We start from the raw sequence: 26,325 nt of genomic DNA, 5'->3' as shown, positions 1-26,325 counted from the left end.
GACTTTCAAATTGTGCAGATCAGGAATTCCACATACTGAAAAGCAGAAAGGCAACTAAGAACCACCAGCACACAGAAGTGATCTGTTCCCTTGTAGTTATTGTACTGAACAGCTGCTCTTCAGTTTAATATTCTAGGGAAAAGTTTCTTGGCTTTTTGCAAAGAATAATAGTAAAGCTATCCTTAAGAAAAAACAAACCATAACAAACCTGAAAATGACCGTCTCTACAAATACCAAACCACTGACAAAGGAATTTTCTAGCTTGTGTACAACAGAATCCAAATGTGTCTCAACAAATAAGGCAACTGAGAGGTATTTTCATACTGGCTTTCTCAAGACATGTACGACTTTCTGTTGCCAAAATAACTCTCTGTTACTTCACTAAATCTGTAAAAAACCTGAATTCCTGTCAGGATTTTTCATTGAAGAAAGCTACTCTAATATGTTAACTTTAATCATAGCCCAAACCTTTAATATTCTCACATCCAACTCTTCAAAATAAAACATTTAAATAGACAACAAAGCCCTGAAATTATACTGACAATGGTGTATAATTGGAAATTATACATATAGAATATTTCTTCTCTACTGAGTATGATTCTGGAATCACTCAAGCATTTTTTTGAAAAAGCACTTTAAAGAAATCATGCTGTTGTTAACTACTTATTTTGTGCACTGACTGTTTTGTTCTTATTTCCTTAGTGACTACCATTATACATAACAAAGACTGTTTAATTTCTCTATAGCTGCATTTCTTTATTGATCTTTTGAGGTAATTTTTCAGGTGCTTTCTAAAAGGAGAAAAAAAAATCCAAATCTAAATGAAATTATTACTTGAAACATAGCTCCTCCAAACAAATACTGGAAGCAAAAGGTCACAGTTTACTCTTCCAGAAACCATGGTGGCTATCTTTCTTTATTTTAAAAAATTATTTTTTCTAGTGATGCTGATACATTTAATTCCTGTGGAAAACACTTCTGTAAATCCATTAGTTCTATGTTTTTCATTCAGATAGTTGATTCAGGCTTGCCCTTCCAAAGACACCCCACTCAGTAATCTCACCAAATATTCTAGACTGTTCTAGTGGGTAAAGATAAAACTTCCTCAGGGGAGACTACAGTGGTCTTGTTCTGGCATGACTAAAACACACATAACTGCAGGACTGACATTCAGCTGGAACCAGGTCCCAGTGGCCAAAACACTGCCATACAATGATGCAGCACACAAGGTACCAAGCGTGCCATGGGTTGTAGAAATGCTTGTACACAGCATTCCATGAGCTTTTCCTCATGGATACCGAAGCACCGACACAATCTCCCACCATTGCCTTTTGTTGCCTTCCCATATTGCTGCCCATAACTGAGACTTGAATTCCCTTACAAAGCATGGCATCTCATTTGATTGCCCTTGGACAACATGTTGCAGCTTTGTCATTGCCCGCATGGAGGAGCAGTAATGGGTAACAGCCTGAGGGCTGCACTAGCCTAAGAGCTTTCCTGGCAATGTCCTTAGCCCAGGCTGCAGGGAGGCAGCAGCCTTCCCTACAAGGAGGGTCTGTGCAGCACACTGGACCTTCTGTTCCCCTCAGGAAGGAGTCACCCACCACTATAGCCCATCTTTCCTTCCTCGTGGAGGTGGGCATCGTTCAGGTGCCAGTCCTTTCTGTTCAGCAGTATCTCTGGTGTGGATGGGTCATCATCCACATCATCCTCTGACTTACCTTGCACATCTAGAGCCTCATCACTGCTGTGTACAAGCATATGGGGAGGCAAGGTGGACAAAGAGGGAGTTTGCCTGCTGCTCTAAACAGGGACTTGTCCTTGTTCACTCTTTTTAAGTTACTGCCTTCTGCATGGCAGGGGAGGAATACAGGATCCCCTTGATCCTGTGTATTTTCTTGTAGCTGTTCTTGTTACTGTCTCAGGGAGAGCAGAGCACGGGTTTGCCAGTTGAATTCTTTCTCATCTCCCTACTAATGACCCCGTGTTCCACTCTTGTACTTTGAAATAGCAGCCAAATGTCCTAATAATGGTGGCTGATAAGCGTGGCTCTGAATAACAAAGTGCAATGTCTTTGAAAATACTGTTTTCCATTTCAAGTAATGACATTAGGCAATTCAAAAGCATTATTTCATGCTTCTTGTAATAGCCACACAAAATGGAAATTTCTTTTTTTGCTCACAGTAGCAGACAAATACACATAAAAATGTATTGCTAGTAAAGGGTCATTTACTTCTTGTTTTATGGATTTTAACCAGCATTCACATGAAGCCTGAGCAGAAGCCATGTAATATGACTGATGTAGAATGAATTCTATGTTACTCAAATTATTTTGCAGTCTTTATTCTCATTAGAGAAGAAAGCTCCTGAGGTCAAAAGATAATGGAAATTATATTTCATTTTACCTTAGACTACAAATTCTGGAACTAAACCCAGTGCTTGAATATCTGGATGCATTTAGACCTGCTCAAATAGCATTTAATATTCTTCTATAAATAGCAAACTCCGTATAAGTTGTCACTAGTACAGAGAGAACTCTTGAAAGTGGTATTATATTTATAACCAAAAAGTATACCACATTCTATACATGCAGTGCTCTCCACACATATATGTAGAAAATGTTACGATAAAGTAAGCATTTTTATGCTGCAAGTGCTTCTATTTCTACAATCATGTAAGCTTTTTCAAACAATTATTTTTGGATAAATAACATTTTTTGCTAATTCTAAAGGGAAAAGCACCTAAGAAGTTACTGCATCAATGAAATGGAATGGAGCCAGATGAGGAATATACTATTAACTTCCAGAATACAAAATGTTAATTCTTTAATGTTAACTGGCCTTTTGGGATTTCTAATAAGCTGAGTCTAGCATGCTGTGGGATTTTAGCATTGACACGTTTCTAATGAGAGGTTAATGAATCTAATCTCTCAAACCATAAAGCACAAGACTGGGAATCAGGGAGCCAGTTCTGACAGTGGTTGGCTGTGTTCCAGTGGGGTTCACTTATTCATGAAGAAGCTTCCATCAGATACTCTACTTCTTACTGAAACATGAAGCGAGCTGGAAAAGAAAGGTCTCTGTGGTGTAGAAGGAACTGTCAGCAGCCCAAGGAAAAGGCCAAATTAAAATTAAAATTCATTAACCTTAGCTTCTGTCAAAGAGTTTTGAAAGGAAGAAGGAAAGAAGAAAAAAAAGAAGGGTGAACACAGTAGTCTGAGATAGAAAAATTACAACTTTTTACCTGTTTACCAGAAAACTGCCTATTACATCAATAGCCTTATTTCTCCAAGAACAGTTTCTTTGATAAATAGAAATAATGTAACATAGCTAAGCACCATTCTTCCCTGACAACTCATCTACCTGAACATGACACATTTGAATGTGACAAGAATAACTTTCTCGGTCCCAAATTTTTGTATGGTCAAGGAGAAAGCATCCCACCAAGTAAGTCCACCCATCCAAAAGCTACTGCAACATTCCCTGCAATCCACATCCAAAGAATCAAAGGGAGAAATGCATAAGCATAACTTACTCTGAACAAAATAAGTACACAATGCACAGCAGACAGGAGAAGTGAAGCTTCCTGCACCTTAAGCAGATGAAGTTTCCTATAAGTTGAGCTTTACATGATTCTCTGGCAACCAACAATCAGCTTATGGTAGGGAAGCTTACTCTCTTCAGAACCCTAACTTAGCTTTGCTATATTCAGGACAGTTTTCATATCTTTGATAGCTTCATCAAACATGGTTTAAAGTAGTTCATATATGCAAAATGCACCAAAAAGGTTGTAGAGGACAACTTCATGAACAGACTGACCAACAGAGGCAGTAAAAATTTATTTTCTTAAGTAATTTAGGAAAAAAAAAATCTGGATGGCTAAGTGTGGAATATTCAGGATATGAAATTTATCAAATAAAACCAAACCATGTATTTGAACATTAACATATATGAAACATGCGTAAATTTCTCAAAAGAAACAGAACTCAGTGAAACTTCATGCACTTCATGGAGAGCTACTATTTTTCACTGGTAGAAGTTCAAAAATTACTTCTTAGCATCCTAATGCATAATTTACCTAAATTCTCTCCTCAGAACGGCCTTTTTCTTTTTTTCAGACTACTCTAGTGAGTACTTGGATTTTGTCTTCATACATTTTACAATTCCTAACACTGGAAAGCACAATTCTGCACTTCAACAGTGACACAGCATGGGTAAATAAATAAATACATTTCATGCAATTTCTTCAGCCAGTCTCACTACCTTCCAAATACTGCAACATTTCTATGCAACTGTGAATGATTAGCATCCCTCCTTCTTCCCACTCTGTTTAGCTCCCTTTTATGTTTGTTCCTGCCTACAATATAGACCTTTTTTCAATACAAGCAAGTCAGGATGATCAAAAGTCCAGTAATAGTCACAACATTTTATCTATATCTCCAATTTATTTTCACATTAACATGCCCACTTTCCCCCCAGCAAGATCTTGGATTCAATACTGGATGTTAATTTAATTCACTTTCTTTGGGAACTCTGTTTCCTTACTCAGATTAGATAAATCCCAATTCTGGCACCAGGAATATCCCTTTTGATGCTGGAACAGTGGGAGAAGGTTTAAGTGGCTCTGAGGGCAACATACTCACAATCTGCTTGAAGCATTCTTATTTGAGAACTTTCTATTTCAATGTTTCAGAGTTTAAAATAGATAGAAATTAGAATTATAAATAGAATCACTTTTTTAAACTATGCTTTAGCACAAAGTAGGATAAGAGACATGTCATGGGTATGACAAACTTTCCAGGAGATGAACATATAAATTAAAATATGTAGAAGTATTAGAGATTCTGAATAAATTGTTGAAAAATCACAGATCAAATAGCTAGCCTAAACAGAACAACTTGTAATGAGATTTACAGCACTGGTAATTATATTGGACTGTTATTTCTTTCCAGAATAGAAGAAACCCAGTAAAATGGACCTCCAGTACTGGTAAAAGACAGTGTCATGTATCCTTCTCCAACAAAGACTATTCTTTCTTGGATGGACAACATTCAAAACTTTTATTCTATAAAGTAAAATAGAAAAGAGGGGAAAAGGCAAATAACTTTGAATCTCCTCAAATTAATTTCAAAGTATGAGAAAATATTATAAAATCTCAAATTATCCTTGAGATAGTTTTGAGATAAGCAGCTCCTTCTACTACAATGAGGACACTGTAAAATTACTTTAGTTATAATGGAGGAAAATGCTGCCAACTAATAATGTGAGGGAAGATAAAATATCAAATGCCAACATTTTCAGAAACACATTTTCCAAATCCAAACCAAGATCCCTTGCTGCACAGTATTACTGGATCATTCGTAGAAAAATCACTTGACAAACTCTAAATTTATTTCATTCTTTTCAAGGTTCTAAAAGGTCATAAAATCTCCCCTTCAGTAAGCTATCAAGTAATGCAGAATGTTCTGATTTCCCTTTATTTATTCTCTGGCAACATAAAGAGAACTGCTCTCCACTGGAAGGCTAGAGAAAGGCTGAGTTCTCTGGCTCATCTCATGAGATGATTCTTGCATTTTCATTTGCATGATAAAAATTATTTACGTGAACCACTGTTAGTATGAAACATGTTTAGGAAGCAAAAGTTCAGTTTGCTTCCCATTATAGTGATTTTTTTCCCCCCAGCAATCCTGGCAGAGGTTTTGCTTGTTTAGCAGGCTCCATATTTGCTATTTTTTTCTTCTGTCAAAAATCTGACCTCCACACAAATTGTCTGAAGACAAAAGGCAAATTGACTCCATTCATGAAGACTGTCTTAGTTTGTGGCTAAACAATTAATAAGGATTTGGAGCTGCATGACACAAGGCAGGAAGTAAGGTCAATAAAGAAAACCTTTAAGAGAAATCAGAGGAGTCAGAAATCAGGAAGAATGAGAGAAAATGTTAATTAATTAACTGACTACATATACGCTCAATTACGACCAATTAAAATAATTCAAGAAACTGGAAATCATTGAAAGCTATAACTGGGTAAGGTGAAACACCTTTTTTCCTTTAGTGGAAAAATCAAGATATTCCTTCCTCAAAACCAGCAAAACAAAACAAAAGCACAGCCCAGCTCAGGTCTCCAAGCTGACAGCCAAATATTTATTATCCTATTATTGCAGAGTGTTCTTGTATTTTGCATTAGTTATATTTGCCATAGCTCAGAAAAATGCACTACCGGTTTTTTCATTTTAAGTGGTATCTTTTCAATTTTAGATACAGAATCACTACAAAAGCACAAGCTGCATATTGAAATTAATGCCAAGCTGTTCCATCTGTATTAAAAATCTCAACAGTTGCCAAAGTTCAAATGTAGATCTCTTACCAGTAATACTCCTGGAAGTAAAAATCATACATGTTTGCTTTTCCAACAGCTCAAATAAAGAGGAAGAGGTTAAATAAGCTGCTAAGGTTTCACAGCATTGAAGAGAACAGCATTGAGAAAGGAAATAAAAAAGAGCAGGTATAGATCTGTTAAAATTTTTGCCTTTTTACCATTATACTCCTTTCCCTTTAGAAACATAACCTTGATTTTTATTTTTTTTTTAATCTCACTAGTTACAAGAACAGGTGTCTGTCTCCAGGGATGCCTCTTCTGAATAGGTTTTCCAATCATTGGCTTTCCAAACTCTAGAACAGTTCTAAGTCTCATACAACATTTTGATTTGGAGGTGATGGGAGGTTTTGCTGTCCCTTACATAGCACCATTAGTTGTCAGGCATATTGAGGCATATTAAATACAGAGTTAATAAAAATACTGACAAAGGAAAGGGAAATATTTGCACAGTACTGGTCTCCTGAGATACCATGCTGTATAGCCAGTAGTGAAAGACTGCAGGCCTCAGCCAGCAAAAAAAAACATGTTGAAGGTGGAAAGTTCCATGTCCCAAGGTCAGGTTGTTTAAAGAACAGCTTGAATTTGCAATAATTAAAGCTGTACTTCAACATAAATAGACATTGCTTGAAGGAGGCAGAAAAGGCAAACTAAAAGCATAGCTACAGGCAATGAGATTCAGAAGTTCTGGTCAAAGGTCTCAAATCCATCCCTTTAATTTGACAAACTGAGCATCTGGTGTCGTTCTTTTTTGTTAAAATAGTAGAACAATAATTCCAGATAAGGATTCCATTGATAAATGATTGGTTAATTATTCTATTAAACTTGGAGACACAACTACAGAAGAGTAGTCACTAGACTAGTAATATTAAAGTGGAAAAATTTGAAGGAAAGAAAAGAAGGAAAAAAGAGATTTAGTGTGATTCCACTAGAGCATTATAACATGGTCACCTACAATGTACTTCACACCCAGTACCTTAATACTACAACCACCAGGAGTTTAGGCATCCTTAAAAAGATAAATGTATTAAATAGCAAGATGCTCCAAAATTTAACAGCTGTGAAATTTAACACACAGAATCACTGTGCCACATACTGGAATAAGCAGCTGTATAAAGAAGTTAAATTGAGAATTTGAGCATTTTGCAGTAAATAAGTATATAATTCTATCACTTATGTCACTATTTCATGGGAGTTTTTTTTCCTTCATGGCCCAGAGCCTGTGTAGAAACCATCAACCTCTTTTTTTTTTTTTTTAATCAAATACAACTCAGACTTATTTCTGCAAGGATTTTCCCCCCATATTTCTATAAATATTGCTAGTTAAACTTAGCATTAACTGGCTACCAGAGAATACAATTAAACTGTGGAAAGCAAAATCAGCTTCAAACCTGACATAACAGTACTGAATAAATAAATATACCAGCATTTTTCAAATTATATAAATGAGGGAAGGTTAACTTCAAAGGCCTTCTGTCCCCTGAACACTCTTCTTGTCATTATGTGTGATTTTGTGCCAGCTGAGGACTCGTTTTCATGAACAAGTAGCTTTTTGCTGGATGCAGGCTTTATGTGTAAAATATGCTAAAATAGGTAAATATCAAATGTGTTTATCATTCCTAATAACAATCAAAAAAATTATTCTAACTTGAAACTTTAATGTGAAAATAAGCTCTGGAACAAATTTATTATCCTGTGAACAAAGAGTTTCATTGTATAAATCAGCATCTTAAAAAAAATCAGCTCAAGAAACATTCTATTACTAATATTCAGATATATAAAAATTATAGCTGCCAAAATACTTTATTGCAGAGATTTCCAAACTCATGGAGGGAGGAAGAGAAACATTTAAACAGCAAGTAATTTAATGTCAGAATCCAAGAATACTCAGAACAGTGGCCAAAATAAAAACAATCAAGCAGCAAATATTCCCTAGATTGGCTAATACTACTTTAGTGGTCTGTGAACACATTCTGGAATTTGGACACTAAGGAGATGGAACAAACAGTTTTGGAAATAACTCATTCTTAAAATTTTAAACCCTCCATAAGTATCAGAGTGAATTACACTGGGCTGCTTTGGTGGTTTTTCTACACAGAATGTATATAAATAACAGCACCACAATTCTAAGGATAACTTCCAATCAAATCCATGTGAACAGAAACACTAATTTCAAACAATAGCTGTCAATATGTAGCAGAGCAGAAGAGGTGATTGTAAATTGTGTCCAATGCAAAGAAGGAAATTCTAGTAACTAAGTGAAATGAACTTAGAGAAAGTGAATGGAATTGTTTAGAATGGAAATCTGAGCAGTACATGTGAAAATATGCACACTAATGTCATTTGAAAGAAATGGCTCCAGGCAATTTTTTTCCCATGCTGTAAAACTACAACTATTTCTGATTACATTTATTCTTCCTTACTGCAACTAAAAAACTAAACTAAAAAACACATTTTTTCCTGCTCCAGTACAAGATTTCTGAGTTCTTCAGAACAAATTATTTCATCTGTTGCCACAGACACCCTAGTGTTTAAATCTATCTACTAATGCACTTGAAGATTTTTATGTTCCTAATCCACTCCTATTTAAACATCTCTTTCTCTCAGTACTATAAAACAGATTCTAATAAAGTACTATTTATCCTGGAAGACACTCCTGTACATAGCAAAGGATGTCATCAGTCCTTCATTATGCAGCTTGATAACAACCATTTCACAAAAGACTAATGGCAAACGGTTTCTTTGCAAATTAACAGTGGTTTACTTTAGACAAGCTCGTGATTCAGTATCAGATTTTTGCTTTAAAAACCCACAGATTTTCAACTACTCTTAATACACTTGCTAAATAAATGCTGCCAGTCAGCTACAGAGTTCCAGGCACATCTTATTCTTAATATTACCTTTTATGGATGTCCTCAAGGAATACTCTAGGGGTAAGAAGCAAGATGAAAACTCTACATTTTTGGAACGAGGTTTTCAGATCACATTGAAATGTATCGGTGGAGTTCCCTGCAAGCTTGACAAATTACCATCAGTGGTAGAAGGCTTTCTTTTATAAATTTAGGGAAAGACTAAATTTACATTATATTTAGCAAGCACCTTCTCCTGACTTAAATTTAACTTGGTTTTCTTAAGACTATGCTGCTTTTGATGGATAGTTTTCACCACCACATTCATCAGATTTTTTTCATGATGAGATTTGTGAGGAAGAATAAAAAGCCAGCTAAAATACTCCTGAGTATAAATCAGAAAAAGTGCCCTGCAGATACTGCCATACTGGCTATGCCTTTAAATGGAAGCACTGTGTTTGTTACCCTTATCAACTCATAGTTCTAGAAATTCTAAAAATGGCATCTTCAAGCAAGGCTTACAGACACACTGACACTTAAGATTTAAACAGTTGCAACATGATACCTACTTTATACATAGAGATGCTTACAGCTCTGGTTTTCAGGGTCAACTGTAAGAGAAATTTACAAATGACAAACAATTTTCCATTCATCTCTAACTATTCTACCCATTCTCCTGTCTTGTAATTCATGTTCCCAAGGATGCCTTCATCAACAAAAACCAGAATTGTTCAGGACTCCTTCAATATGCAAACTCAAACATAGAAACAAAGCCAGGATAAACTGAAGAAGAATGCCTGGACTCAGCTAAGACTTAGTGTCCACAGAAAGAAAGACTAAAATTCTGAGGAAAGTAAGACTTCTAATTTGTAAGTAAGCAGCAATCAAGGTGATATGAGACCCTCACATCATATTTATAAGTCAAAATGACAGTGGTAACTGTAGAGACTCCATGCTCCCCTAATGCTTTCCTTGTGTATTCACTGGGCATTGAGGGCTCAGCAAAGGCAGTTTGCAGTGACCATATTGGTTTCCCAGGTTTGGTACATAAAGGGCTCCCTAAAGATGAAGGACCCATTGATTTCTCTTCATATGCTTATAATCCACAAATGCTAAAACCTAGGAGCAATTCAATAGATTATTATTATCAATAGGTATCCTCACTTCTGTGGTCAATACTAAAATACATTCCACTCCTGTACTGAGTTTGCTCAATACTGTCCAAAACCCGTCAGTGGCTCTTTACTATAAAATGCAGAATCCAGTGAAATGTAACTGGACATTTGTCCATTAAAATGCATTCAAAGAGGTGCATGAATAAGCCTCATTGACTTTTACATTTCTGGATTTATGGCTCCAAGTGAACAGTGTATGAAGCAGTGTACCAATCTCTAACCCACAACTCCTTCTCAGCTGGAAACACCTTATTTTCTTAATTTACTGGGGCTCAAAGCCCAGGACTCAGGGACATTTGCTTTCACTCACAGGGGGACAAAAAAATGTTTAATAGTAATGTGTCTAAATTTGGTAAATACAAACAAGCCCTAAAGATAAGACAATCTTCTTTAGGTTTTAACATTGTAGAAAATTATTTTATATTGAAAATTGCAGGCATCATCTGCTATCTACACCCCCATCCTATATTAGGGGCTGGCAGTAGGACTATCCCCAGTCTTACCCAAATTGGGTCACAGAATTTTGAGTCTCCTCTTTAACCTTCTTGCCTGCTCAATATCCTCACTCACAAGCAGTGAGGAGGATGTACCTGCTATAAGCCAGGCAGTGCAGTTACCTTGAACTTTACAGGAAATACCACTCTAGAGGCATTTTCTTTTTCTTCCCAAACCTTAAGGACAGTTAAATAACAAAAGACAGAAGCTACTTGCAAAAGGTTTACAAAGATGCAGTATATGGAGAGATTTTTACTTTTTTCAAATATAGTTTCTTTCTGAAATAGTGTAACATAACCAACATTTGGTTTAAACACAAAAATTACATACATAAAACTGTAAGAAATGGTTAACTATATGGGTATACATGGTAACTAAAGTATATATTTAAGATATATAGATATACTTCGGGCATATTCTAAATTTCACTGAATTTCCAAATAACTAACTTGTAATAATTTTCATTATATTTTTAGTAGACATAGTATCAAAGTCTGCCTGGATTTCCATTTTAGTCATGAACAACACTGCATTCTGGCAACATTCTGAAGTGCAACTCTCCTATTTTTAGATCCCAAAACCCAAAAACTTATTTTAGGTAAGATTTATTACTCAACATTTTTAGATCTATTCTCCTGATGTGGGCATGAATTAATTTGGAGTGGAAAAACCCCACTCTTTTTGCTGGTGCTACTAATATACTGAAATTGCTCATAAAATCATAAAGAAAAAATTTATTGGACATTGTACCAGTATTGAATGTTATCACCAGAAACCTTATTCAATCATCTGCTGTATAATACCAAGTATAAACAAGCTGTTTGCACAAATCAAAGGCTGTTAATGTTGTGGAACACACTTGCACTTCTATTACTTCAAAGACTGTATAGCTATATGCTCCATTACTATTTCCTGTAAGTATTACTTCAAGGCTTCAAAGCTATTCCTAAATCTTATGTATTTCCACACTGGCTCTTCACTTGGATATTGAGTCCTTCTGTTGGTAATTTGATCACTCTGAATACTTTGCTGCTGTGATTGCTACTTTTCTCTGGAATTGCAATAAACATGCACATTTATTCTTGCCCTCTATAAGAACTCTGCAAAAAAAAAAAAATCTTGAGAAATGTAATATTATTTTTAGAGGAATTTTTTTTGCTGCCATATGCAAAGAATAATGTTTTGTAACTTTACCTTATTTTCTTTTTTCATCATACTGTTTAAAACCATTGTGTCAAAATGAAAGGAAGTATTTAGGTTGTGTGATTCTGACTACATCTAAGTCCAAGCTCATATCAGGATGGAACTTTTACAATAAGAACTAGCACCAGGCCTTAGTTTGCACTGTGGAGCAGTCTCAGAGTGCATAAAACAGATGCTTTTTTTGGATGAAACAACTGGAGCGGCACTCAAACTGCTAATGAGTTCCAGCTCACAGGACCAGACCAGAGTCACCTCAAAGGAAAAAGCCCCAAAGACTCATTGTAAGCACTGGGTCCCCAGCACCATTTTTGTGGCAGTCAGCTTGACAGCAAACACACAGCCAAGTAATAAAGATATAACTTCACACAAAAAAAAAGAAAAGCAAAGAACCATGCTTTATCAGGGACTACTTTATGTTTCAGAGCTTGCTAAATAAAACTTTGGAAAGGGTGCTGTTTAGCAAATGAAGGAATATATAGTTGTCTTCCTATAAATTCAACCAACTGAAATTACATTTGAGTTACCAAGAAAAGTTCATTTCAACTTTTAAATCTATGCTGATGACATTTAGATCAGTTTCAAAAGGCATATAGAAATTTATATGGAAACTTGAATTTAATTCTGACTGCTTCCCCAACAATCACGGCAATTCAATTCACTGAACAGATTTATGTTAAAATTAGATAATGAGGACTGAAAAATCAGTTTAAGATCAGAAAAACTCCAAGCTACTTGCTTTTTAAAGAAAGGCTTGTCTGCTAAAAACACCTAAGCGTACCCTACACATCAAACAATGCACCTACTTGAACAAAATACGAATTATGTCACTACTGCCAGTTTTCTAGTAAAAACATTAGGCAATCAATATAAAACTCCAGGATCTTTTTTTTTTTTTTTTTTTTTTTTATACTTTGGGAAAAGGTCTCAAACTCTCCCTGTTTAGAAATAAGAGTGAAATATATCCAGCTGTCTTGGAGCCAACACCTTAGCCCATGCCTCCATGTCAGCAGTGGATAGGTCCCAGTGTAGCTGGTAAGCTCCACCCAGGCTGCTGTGGAGCAGCTGTGGAGCTGTGGAGCAGCTCTTTTTGGCTCCAAAAGAGGATGCCATGCCTTCAGAATCCATAGATTCCCAGAGGAATCTATCCTGTACACAATCCAACACGTGAGCACAGTGCATTGACCCAGCTCCAGGTACAAAGTCACTCAGCATTTTCAGGAGGTCCTTTTCACACTCATTCCCAACTGAACTGCAATGGAACTGAACATGAGGAGTATCTTGTGACGGACAGCCAGCACCAGGCAAAATTAATGATTACCCTTTCAGCCCTGAGAATGAGAGAGGATGGGGCAATGGGAGCAAAGGGATTCATAGTGGAATGATCTGGATACATACATGGTGCTGTCTTTGTTAATCATCATGTATCTCAAGAGATTCGATCTGAACTAGGACTGCCTTTAGGTCTACCATTAGCGATCTCAAAAGCCCAAGGAAGGCTACCAAAGCAATGTGTAGCCACATTTCTCTTCACAGAGAAAAGCAAGGCACAATTCTTCCCAAGAATATTCTGGGTTTCACATTCTCTGTACCTCAAAGAAAGGAAAAAAAATTCTTATCGTGTACTGTGCCTGTTTTTGTGCAAAAGTAGAATACAATATGGAGATTATTTACCCAAAGTGATGGTGTTTTGTTTCCTTGGCCTATCAGGGCCAAGTGTATGTGTGTGTCAGGACTGGCGGCTGACAGCCACGGGATGCTGTGCAGCGTGTGCAGAGTTGAGTGCTTGGCAGATTCAGTTTAGATGTAACATAGTATAATATAGTAAAAAATAATATAGTATAATAAAATAATTAGCCTTCTGATAAGATGGAGTCCTCCTCATCATTCCACTCCCCTCATTGGGGACAAAAATATCTACTATAGCAACGAGCTTCTTTCACTTTACAGTGGGCACAAATGCCCACACGCAATTCTAAGGACATAAGTAAATTTAGCTTACAGTAAAGGTTTCTGGCTCTTAGTTTTAAACCACAGAATTATTTTTCCTAATTTTATCATGCTATATTCTAATGGCTGGAGTACAACAAGACAGTAAAGAACAGCATCCTTATTATTTTGTCAATATTTAACTGCCTAAATATTGCCTGTAGCAAATTTACTATTTAAAAACACCATGGCAGATGGAGTAGAGCATATTTCACAATAATATGCCCACCATTTAAAATGTACATCACAACTGACCAGTTTTTTAAAGCAGATTCACTGGGATATACACACTCACCCACAGCCAATGCCATCGTACAACCGAACCTGGGAACCAATAATTTGCCTAATAAACAAAAGACAGCTTTCCCTCATTTCAAAAGAAATATGAATGTGTTTTACATAAGAACAATTTTAACATCTTTTTTTATTTATCATCACAAGGTAAATTTGGATAAGCTGAAATACGACCCATAATTTTACTTTGTAAGATGCTCTATCTACCTTACATGAATTAACTAGTCTTACACTTTCAGCTAACAGCTCAGTTTCACCTTCCATTCCTAAAGGGAGGGAGGGACAGATATACCATGGAAGAGACATGTACCAGAATATTCCAGAGGAAACTTAATAGAATAAAACTTTTCAAACACTCCTGAAATATTTAGACATCTGTAATACAGAAATAACTTCTGATTCCAGGCCCAATTGTAACTTAGTTCTATCACTGCCATGATTTTACCATCTGACCCAGCAGTACAAGTTAAGAAGAAATAGCTTAGCAGTTTCTTCAGCAAAGAGGAGAGGTGGACAAAAGGTCAAGCTATTCAGTCCTACAAAGCTAATGGGTACATTGCTTTACTTGAAACATTAGTATCTCCCCAAAATCCCATGAACTATGAACAAAATAGATTAAATCAGGATACAGAATCCTGGCATACAGGGAAGTAATAGAAATCCTCAGAGAATTACAGCACGAAGAGAAACGTTGTAAAAGCTTTGCTGCTTCAAGAGTAAAAGTGTTCCTGGTACAAGCTTCTTGCTAACTTCTGTAATACAAAATCATGAGTCACAGTAGGCCCAAACCTTAAACTGCTGCTTATGAAGACACTGTCATGATAATTCAGAGAAAAAGTTCACCTCTAACTGTTTCTAAGTACCACATTTTATGTGGTATTTACAGAATGGCAGACAGCCAATGAAATCCTCAGTAGAACTCTACTATCCTCACATAGCTTGCAAGTCATCTTATTTTCTATCTCTGAACATCACAATGTATTGTAAAATTAGTTTCTCCCTTGCTTCAGCTGGTAATTTACTATATCAATCTTCTTAAATGTTTAAAATTAACATAAAAGTCCTTATTCAGATTACTTTAAATAAAAGATAAGCACACACAGCATTGTTTCAAAATAACAGAGTTATTCACATATCTATTTTCAATGGCTACATTTGGAACAAAAGCAGCTTGAAGGCAAAATATATTCAAAAATTACAGAGAGCCAGGTGAAATATTAGAGATTGTATCTTCCCTCTTCCAACACTATAAAAAAAAGGACAAAATGACATTATCACAAGAAACTTAGCAGGGAGGGGCTCAATAAAGAATTCTGATTTATTAAACACAAGTGACACCATTGCCCCCTGACAGCTTTTGATTTATATTGCTTTTAATTCACAGCTAGCAATGAAGTTTATCTGTTCCCTTTTCGCCCAGGTCATAATGGACATGGATTTTAGATGACATGGAATGAAAAACACTGTTACACTGCTGTGCAACCTCCCATGAGAAGGCAAAACAAAACTGCAACTGAAATTTAATGTTCCAATGATTAAGAGAGATTCTGTAGAACAGATAGCTAAAGGCAGAAAAAGTACATTGGAAGTCAGAAGCTTGTGAGATTGAGAGGCTTGCTGACCTACTGCAGGTCTCAAAAAGGATCAAAGATCTCTCAGAAAGACTAACCCATTTCTTCAGCTTCAGAGTATACTGCAAATATTATTTACCCAAGACATACACTTGTGAGGTGAAGAGGAAATACTGTCAGGTCACAGTATCAACAGAGGACATGCTGGAACAAGGTGATCACTAGAAAAGCAGGGAAGCAGCACCCTGTTATGTTCTGACAGGATTTTAATAGAGTGGAAAGTTAGAATGACTGCATCTCTGCATCTTAACAATTCAGACACCTGATTCTTGACAGCCAGAGGAGAGAAAACATTGCCAGAAGCACTACAGGTGATTTGAAGAATCACAAACAGAACACCTTTATTTCCAGCTTAGGATTTCATAAAAATTATGTCACAATGAAATATACTCAGAAATGCAGCTTCCCTGCAGCTAACCAAACAGTACTTGGTTGATTAAAGCACCACAAAGTGCTCTAATCTCTGTGATTGACTCATTGTATTAATAAGTAATAGTTGTGACTGAGCTTTAAGAAAGAAATTGTTGCTGCAAATATAAATTGTAGTTCTTACTGTAACAATACCCAAGGACAAACTACATTGTGCTGCTGTAAGAGAGAAATTGTTTGCATTTAATTTAATCTTGAGATATATCTATATAGATATATATGTATATGCAAGCATATACATATATACCTATTACTTCTAATTGTCTGTATGGAGGAAACAGGATATTACATGGAAAGGCTCTACATCTTTGCAAGTATACCTTCTACCTTCTACCTTTATATTACATTCTGAAATAAAAAAACACTGCCAAATAATATGTTATGCAAATAGGAGTTCTATTGTAAGTTATTTCATGAATTTCTGGACTGAAAAATATATGTAGTGAATGAAATCCACCTATGTTCAGCATCTCTTTCCATCACATAATTCCTATCCTAAAGAAAAACATGAACTTGAGAGCAGCATAGATTTCTGCATTCTGCATGCAATTCTTTACGCTTTGCTAATAATCAATTAAGATGCATAATACACTGACATCAAACAACTTGAGAATACACATTTTGCCACTGAATCTTTCAATTCTTCATCTCTCTTCTTAAAGAAAATCAGATTCCAATGAATATGTTTCAAGAAGAAATGGTACACCTTACTGTGTGCCAAGGAGCACTGACATGCTGGAGACTTGTACTTGCAATAAATTTCCTATGCAAAAACTTGAGCAGAAGTCTACAACAAAGAAGCTGACACACACCAGACTGCACTTAAATGAACAGACTTTGAATTAATTTTAATACCAGTACTTTAGCTCAGCTTCACTATCACTACATCATATGGACAGTGCCATAAAGGTGAAATGCATCAATCCTTCAGCACTTTTTGCAGGTCAAAAGACTTCCTTACAAATGGCCTGATACCAATCAAGCAGCAGAAAGCTTATTTTACACTAAAACCCCCTTTTTGCTGCTCTTTATGTCAGAAGCTTGGCCTATTTTGAAGCTATTTTACTTTGAGTCTATTCTACTTTTACGTTATTACAGGACATATACAACTGTGGATGCTTAGAGCTATATTTCTGGAAAAATAAACATAACCACTGACCAACAGGTAACACAGCAAAGGGAAAATTGATGTGTTTTATGCATAAATTAAAAGCCTCTTAAAGACTTTGTCCAGAACCTTGCTTCTGGTAAATACCTGGAAAACTACAATCTCATGATCTGTCAGTGAAGAATATGTTAACAGAACCGTACTGTGCACCAGTGTCTTACTAGGTAAATAGCCTCTTTCAGTAAAACTTAAAAAACTTTTTTAAAAAAGTAAAACTTACAAAGATTAAAGTTTTATACATGACTCTTGGCTAGGGTATTTTTGCCAACAATTAAAAAGCAACATGAATTAATATTATAACATAGTCCAGAAGAATCTACAAAAAGTAAATGCCATCCTAGTGCACAGTGTTTTTCAAGTGGAAACTTAATTTCAAAAGCTGCAGTTCAGAAAAAAACAAGAACCTTCTATTCTGCTAGATAGTGCTACACTCCATTTGCAAAAGGAGCTGTTAATATTACAGCGAAGCTACATAATTTTGATGAGCTTGTATAATGAACTCTGTAAATCAACAATGCTTTGATTATTGAGTATTCTTCCTGCCTAACCATCACCACCAATTTTTCAGAAGTCATTCTGGAGTACTTGCTAAATACCTTTCACTATAAACAGTGGCTTTATTTTCCCCTTTTCTGTTATTCAGTCTGATTCAGAGATCAGCACTGAAAGATTGCTGCTGGAAATCATTATCAAATTTCAAAGTAACAAGTAACAACTTCAGGAGCTGAGAGAGAGAATCATTAGGACAACTGCAGGAACCCCCAAAATGATGCAGAGCATAAGACAATACTGCAGAACATTTTTAACACAAAGATGGCAACCTGCATGTATAAGCATGAATAGAGGAAAGAGGGAAAACTACACAAACCATTTTTGCATATGAGCTCTGACAGGATAACTGTGCCATCTATCTGCATTTCTGTACAGGGAAGAAAGTTACAGGTCTTACCCTAACTGGTGAGCTACTATTGCATGTGCAGATTTATCACTTTTGCCATTTCTGTGTTGCTAACTCATCCATATTTCTAAATAAGACTACTTGTGAACTTCTAATTTTTGTGAGAATACATCATACAGAAGTACTTAAAATCCAGAGAAGTCATACCTGCTGCCAAGGATTGGCTCCCCAGAAGTTCCCAAAGCAGAATAGTCCATGCCATAGAAATTCAGTCCTAAAAGTATTTTATTCCTCCATTTTGAATCAGGATCCAGTACTTCAACACAAGCTCGCACCCAGGGAAGGGGGGAATTTGGACCAGGTCTATCAATTTAGCAAAAAATCAAACAGACTGTCAGAAAAAGTACATGTTCACACTTAGCCTTCTCTTTTTGACCAGTGTAATTGTAAAAAGAAAATTCTGGCACACAAAAATCAGTGAAGATGAACCTATAATTCTATCAATGTTAAATGCACATTCTTCTGTAGCTTGAAGTGCTGATATACAAAACATGATTGCCGCACTCTTGACTTTTTGATTCAATTCTAAGGTGAAGAGACACACAATTCCTTCCTAGAGGTAAGAAAATGTTTCCCCCTAGCACATTGCTACTGGGTCTTGCACAATGCATATGCTATAATTCAAAATTCTGTATGACTTCAGTTTTTTTCCTCAATGTTTTTGCAGCAATCTGGCAAAACATACTGGAACAAAATTGACCATTTACTCGCAGAAAGAACTATAAAATTAGTGACTATTAAGCAAAATTGTGTAACACTTATTTATGGGAAAAAAACCTACAAAGTACCAAACAAAAACCTACAGGAAAAAAAAGAGCATAGCCTTAATACACAGAGTAATTGAATTGCCATACACATAACATTAGGATATTGTGCTCATTCCATTCCTACCTCACTGGAGAAGAGAGCAGGCTCTGGCTCAAACATTAACATGACAAAAGGCACTCTCTAGCATGGTAACAGGAAGAGGTAATCCCAGTCTTACAAATACCAACATCTGCTACTCCCTACTAATCATCTGCCTCAAAGCCTTCATGATACCTGTGCCATTAAAACTCAACATGCTAATACAGCAGAGCAAAGTTGCTGGGAACTGTGCTCATATTTAAAGGCAAATGAAGCATCAATTGTTTAAAACTAATTTGTTTGACAATGTTATTATTAGTAGATTATTAGTGGACCTATCCTGCAGAACTGTGCTAAATAACTCAAAAAGAGTTATTTAGCCTGGAAAAGAGTAAGTTATCCTTTTAAAATAATGTCTTTTTAGCTGGAGTACAAAGTCTTTCATAATATCCAAAGTCCAGATACACATTGCTGTTAAAAATGTACTTAATTTTGAGCTTCTGTACAAATTGTCTATTTTAATTACTAACCCAGAACTTTAGTATCATACAAGAACAAAGCACTACCCACTTTACTAGAAGTGGTAGATCTGTGGATTTACCAGACCTCAGTAGGAATTAGCTCCTTCAATGCTCTTTCTGGTGTCAGATGGAATCTTACCGATGTGGTGCTGAATAGTCATACGTCATGAGACTGAAGCTGTCTACTGCTGAGGCCAACTGATCAAATTCTCTCTTTGTGAACATTCCTGGCTGGTTGGTCCTTCCAAAACAAAGCAAAGCAGAAACAGGAAGAGATAAATTACAACCATGACAAGGCTTATTCTCTTGTTTAGGTTTCATACCATTTGATCACATAAGAAAAGTCTTTCATTCTGAGGTGGCCAAAAAAATTAAAATATGCATTTCAGTGCCATTTTTGTAATAAACATCTAAGAAAAAATATTCAATGCTACGTAGGTGGTCAGTGGGAAGAATCATACTTCCACAGCATACTTATCAAATAAACATTTCCAGCATGGTTACAGTAGTGATTATAAGGGCTGTGGACTAATCAAATTGCCTTAGGTAGCAATCAATTGAACTCTAAAAGCTTTTACGAAACATTTAATTGCTTGGGCTGTTGAACTGGTTTTGACACTTAGAAAACTAAGGCATACTTAAATAAATAGGTGGGTGCAGCTGTTAATCGAAAAATATAAACCAAAGGTAATTTTTTTATTGACCTCAAAAGGAACAATTTCAGTTTATACCATACTTAAGAAAGAAAAACTGTTTTCTTCAGACAAAACCAGGTCAATTTCTTTCTTTGGGCAGGGGAGAAGAAAGAAGAAATCCATTCTATCACCTTTTCTAGACAAAAGTCTAGTTATGCCTTCAGCACATCTTGGTATGAAATATGGAAAACCATTCTTCCCCCTTTATCTTGCTTACTCTTGATTTACAAAATATAGACCTGGATTAATATCTACCTTATCTTCCTGGGTGAAGGGGTGTGTATTTTGTCTGTTTTGGACTCAGAGAGGCTATTGACTTCCTTCAATCATTCAAGACAGAAACAATTAATTCACACAAGTTGCCTGAAAACATTGAATCTGTTTCAAAGAGAATTTGTAATTTCAAAATAGCAGCACAAACAGCACAGCAGGCAACACAAGGCAACCTTAATCACATTGCAAAGATGGGACTGGACTAAAATGGAGAAGCTACTGCCAGAAGAACCCTGTCCTCAACCAGAGGGCTCTGAAGCATGTTAACATGAGACAAACAGGTAGAGAAGTAGGATATTGTCCTAGATAATCTGGGATATAGGGGGACATTGCAAAAAAGAGAGAAGGGAAAAAAATGTACTTTAACAGCTAACAACTCTGTGGTACACCTCTGCCATTTAAGAGGTAAACTTATAGCATTGTACAAGATTCCTCTAGAGAGCAGAGGAGGGAGACTGGAGAATCCAGACTTTCCCAATAGTACCAGAAACTGCTACTTGAGCTGGAAATTAGAAGCCAAACCTTGTCTAGGCAAGGTATGCTTTTAAAACCACTCACGTTCCATCTTAAATGAAAAAACAAAAAAGATGCTCAGTGACAGATGCAAGTAATAAACAGAAAAATCACATATTTTGACCTTTATCCTTTTTGGATCAGCGTGCAAATTCTACATCCAACAATATGTGCTGCATGGATCACCAGAGCATAACAGTATTCATTTATCAGTTCACAAGGACACTTTGTGTTCTAGGGCATAAGGAAAGAGGTGAACAAAATGCAGGTTACAAACTAGGGCAGATTAAATCACGTAACACGCCTGTCAGATTTTCAGAACTAATGATATACTGGTCACAGGAAGGAGAAATCTCATTCTTTTCCTTCAAGGGTTGTAACAAATTTTTAAAAAAATCTTCACTTCTGGAACCTACTGGTGGACCTCAGGCTTTTTTATAGTCATCTGCTTGTGATGTACTGCAATTGCAAACTACAGTTGTTCTACAAGAATTAAATAATAAATACATCTTTGAAACAATGTTATGGCAACTTGGATGTCTGTGGGCAAAGCAATTTCCCAATGCAAATTCCAGCAAAACCCATTTTCAGTAAATTGATTGTGATTACTCCTGAAGGGAAAAACATAAAAAGTAATTATAATGTGTATTAGATATTAGGGCAAGTTGGATTGCTTTATAGATTTAGCCAGGTAGTACTTTAATGAAATTTGCATGTATAACTTAAGAAGAAACCCACAGGTTAAAGTGGATATTGCCATCATTTTCTCCAATGCAATTTTGTAACTCAACTACTTCGGTTACAAGGGAATGCCATCTGAGTGGCAAGGGCATAAATTTCCAACTTGGAACAAACCCAGTAGCACTCTTCAAAAAAACAAGCACCACTCACCAGTTCAATGAATAGTCAACTCTGCTCTAGTCATGCACTTCCATTGAAGCAAAAAACCAGGACAATTTGACTCACTCCTTTAGAATTGTCCTGAGTCAAGAAAACTGGCACTCAAGAATAAAACCCAAATATTTTTTCAATGGCTATTATACTTCAAATCGAGGTTTTTCAATAATTCTGATATTTATGTAAACTTAACTCAAGGGCAGGTATGTTCTACTGACTACTTTGTTGAGAAATCCAGCAGGGAAAGTCAGGAGACTTGGCACAGAATATGCAAAGTCCATTAAAGTAATTCTTTCCAAGTCTAAGTCTAAAGCTTGTCATTCTTCCAAACTTTTAAGACCATTTCCAAAATAGTCAGTGAAGTGGCAGAAGCTTCATCATCATTTATTAGCTCTGTACATTATACATAGAATCACAGAATGATCAAATATGCTGAGTTGGAAGGGACCCACAAGGATCATCAAGTCCATCTCCTGGCCCTGCACAGGACAGCCCTGATAATCTCCCCCTATACCTGAGAGCATTGTACAAACATGTCTTGAACTCTTCTCCTAAGGTTCCACCCTAAATCTCCATAAAAACAAAAAAAGAACTTGTACTTACAGTTACCCTTGTTTGCTAAAACACTCAAGCCTAAATCCCACTGTCTTGGAGAGAATTTGGCATAACTTACCCAGTTTGCTGAATATTTCTAGTCTGCTAAACTGGATCAGATTCCACTTTCACTTGGGATTTTTTTTTAACATGGCTTGTTTAATTTAAAACTTTATGAAGAAGATTAAGAGACATTGCAGAAGGAGAGACAAGTGTAACAATTGAGTTTTCTCTGCAAATCTGCTCTTAAAACTTCTACTGGTCTAGAGCAAGCCAGGGCTCCTCCATGCCTGTTTGCAAAACCAGACCCAAACTCTTCTCCCAAGATCCTGAAACCCTCCCACACCTGGAAGAAGGATAATGATGTAGGAGGGGAGGAGAAAGAATGAAGACAGGATGGAGAAAGGGTGGCACAGCTGGTACTCCCAGCCCCTCAATCCCCAGCCCTGGAGCTCCAGCCCCCCGGATCATCCCATGCCAGCACTCACTCCCTGGGGCAGCACTGTTCCATGGTGCAGGGGCCCTGGGGAGGCCACACGAGTGATGGGCCTGCAGACATTGCCCTGACCCTACTGGAGCACAGGGCACTGGGATGAAACCAGATTCAGCTATGGATATCCTCAGAGAGTTGAAATTCCCTGGCATTCCTGATAGTACCAACTATAGCTATTCAGCACTCATGGAGGTTTTCAGTAATCTGGTTTGAACAAAATACATGAATGTGAATTATAATCAACTGAAAAACTGAACTATATAAGTTGAATCTACAACCAAGCCTGCTACTCAGTGCATACCCTAATGAAACAGACACTGGGAAGAAAGGAAAGACAAGAAGACAAGACTGATTTTTCTGGGATTGCTGAAAACCATTGCCTTACACTATTAACCAGAACCTTTTTTTTTTTAAATCTGAGGTACTTGAGGATTTTTTACTATTAAATAGGCCTTAAACTTACTCAGGCCTCACAGTCACAGGTTTGGTTTGCATTATTGTAAAGAAAGCACTGGAGTTTTTAGGTCCTTTCAAATCAGTTTCAATGTGGCAGTGCAATACAATGTCTCAACCTATGCAACCAGGCTTTACATTGTATTTTTATGTCTTCTTTATCCAATATGCTTTCCATGTTTTGATGAAAGAGCTTCCCTGGCAATGATAAATGCTCTGGTGAAAAGTAGATGCAAAGCTAGGAAGTATTCAGACTTGAGTCATCACTCAAACTCAAACTACTTTTTTGATTGACAATTCAGGATCCAAAAATTCATCTTACACTCATGGTCTACTTTCAGTACAAGGTATGTGGTTTATTTTTTTTGGCATGTGTATTTCAGGCAGGGGAAATATCTAAGCAAGACTACACCAATGCAAAGTATGAAGTGCATAAATAAATCTCCATAAGAAAAGACATGAAAAGTGTGACAGGTATCAGTTCTGTCACTTAAAGAGTGACTTGAAAATGCTCAGACACTGGTAATGATATAAAATTCCACAGTAAAAGGAAAATCAAACTGTAGCCTCTATCTTATACAATTAATATTTTAAACTAACAATTTGTGGTGAATGTGTTTTCCTTGCTATTGAAAAGGAAATGCACCTCTCAAAGAAATTAGGCTTTATTTTTTTTCTTTCTTGTTTGAAACAACTGTTAATAAGGAATGATATTTATCCCATATACTTCAATTTTCTGTTTTCTAGAAAAATCTGTAGGATTCTATTTCTAAAATACCAGCCAAATGTAAACGCTTAAATTTCTTGGACCAACAAAATTTTCTAATGGATACAATATCTGTTCTTTACGGTATTTCAAAGTATTTATTAAAATTTATAAGAAATATGGACTTAGCCCTGTAAAAATACATATTTGGAATTAATCTAAAAAGTGTCTGCCACTCCAGCTCAACATTTAAATGATAAAGCACCATACATCAGGAATTCAGAGAGGTGACTTTCTACAAAATCTCTACAAAAATTTCTACAAGTAGAAACTATCAGTGCTGGGAAATTATTAGCACTAAGGATAGGAAACAGAGCATGAGACTGCTGGGTGTGCAGAAAAGGGGTGGAGGAACAAAAGGACATTGCAAAGAGAAAATGAGAGTTTTCCTTTCCAGTTGATTTCTGTTTTAACCTTAAGTGGACATTTTTTATGCTGTTATGTATTTTCCTTTTAACAAACAGTAAAGAAGCTGCCTTACATAACATCCACAGAAATCCTTCCCATAAAAAGCCTCAGGAATACAACATAATCTTTACAAGTTCTCCCTTCAAGTAAGGGAGCAATGGCAACCTGGCAGAACTTACAGAACGATGATTCCCCTGAGAGCATAAGTCTTATTTGCACACATTCCTGAGAATCTGTCAACATTTCCCAATGGCACACTGCCACATGTATATACAAAATCCCTATTATTGGGACAACATCGCAGATCTAGAAGAAACCACCTGTTTTCCTTGGTATTTCCATATACACAGCCTAGAATTCCAGAGTCTCTTTTTAGTATTCTATCTTTTAATGCCTAAAATAACTCCAGGGGGGTTTGTTTCACAGCCTAGAATGTTTATTACCTGCATCTTCCAAATTACATACAGTTATATGTCTCAAAATTCCCAGTAACGCTTTACTGATAAGTATTTTTGTAAGGCTTTGAGTTTGTAGTCTTTCATATTGAAAGATTGGAAAAAAATACTTCAACAATGAAAGCTGCTTTCATTTATTTTCAAATGAATCTACATTCTCAATTACTTCTTGTCTCACTACAATGACTCTCAAAATGAAATAAGGAGAAAAAAGGTCTTTTAACTGACTGCTATTCCCTGCAAGTTCAAACTGCATTCTTGCAGGGTTACCTCACCTTCACCCTCCTTTTTAAAAGAGAGGTTTCCTGTCTCCTCATCTTTGCATAGCCTTCATAATGGAAAACTGATTGATTTTCTGTTTCCACTATGATTCTATTTCAGAAGTCAGCCTCTCAGTAATGACTTAATTTTCTTGTCATGTATAATTTTCTGTAGAGACACTGTTTGCAAAGCTTTCTTCATCTTGAGATATTATTGGTTTTCATAGCTCGTTGCAGGTAGGAGCACTACAAGATAATGCTACTGCATTTGATGAACACAGACCACTGAATTCAGTTCATGCAAAATCACTGAATAAAAATTCACTGTTTCTTCCTGCATGAAATCTGTTCTATAGAAAACAGAAGAAAGAGCTAAATGACTACTCTGTTCATCACACAATTATAGGCATTGATAATGAAGCAGTAAAATGCGTAACCAAGTTCAATCTGAAACCATTTCCTTTTCCAAAAAAATCCTCGACAGTTTTGTGACTACCCTTTCTCATTTCAGGTTTTTCAAAACTCTCAGAATGACAGCTCACTGAAGTAATTTTCCACTATCAGTACTTAGAAAACGATTCTATGTGAA

General features: G+C 36.2%; 1 protein-coding gene across 2 annotated transcripts in view; it reads right to left on the bottom strand.

Moving 5' to 3' along the window:
• Nucleotides 1-26,325, bottom strand: part of CHID1 (chitinase domain containing 1) — a 93,344-nt gene that overhangs the window by 39,522 nt on the left and 27,497 nt on the right. Inside the window, exons 8-9 of one of the 2 annotated variants that reach the window (XM_058807404.1) lie at nt 20,069-20,170; nt 18,710-18,865 (exon numbers count right to left, since the gene is read on the bottom strand). In XM_058807404.1, coding sequence (XP_058663387.1) covers nt 18,710-18,865; nt 20,069-20,170 — 258 coding nt within the window. The remainder of the gene's footprint in view (nt 1-18,709; nt 18,866-20,068; nt 20,171-26,325) is intronic. The other variant, XM_058807405.1, reaches the window with a different exon arrangement.

This window comes from Ammospiza caudacuta, chromosome 6 (genome assembly GCF_027887145.1).
Source record: "Ammospiza caudacuta isolate bAmmCau1 chromosome 6, bAmmCau1.pri, whole genome shotgun sequence".
NCBI classification, from domain to species: Eukaryota; Metazoa; Chordata; class Aves; order Passeriformes; family Passerellidae; genus Ammospiza; species Ammospiza caudacuta.
The sequence above is the reverse complement of the archived record's forward strand: the minus strand, read 5'-3'. Positions and strand labels throughout refer to the sequence as shown.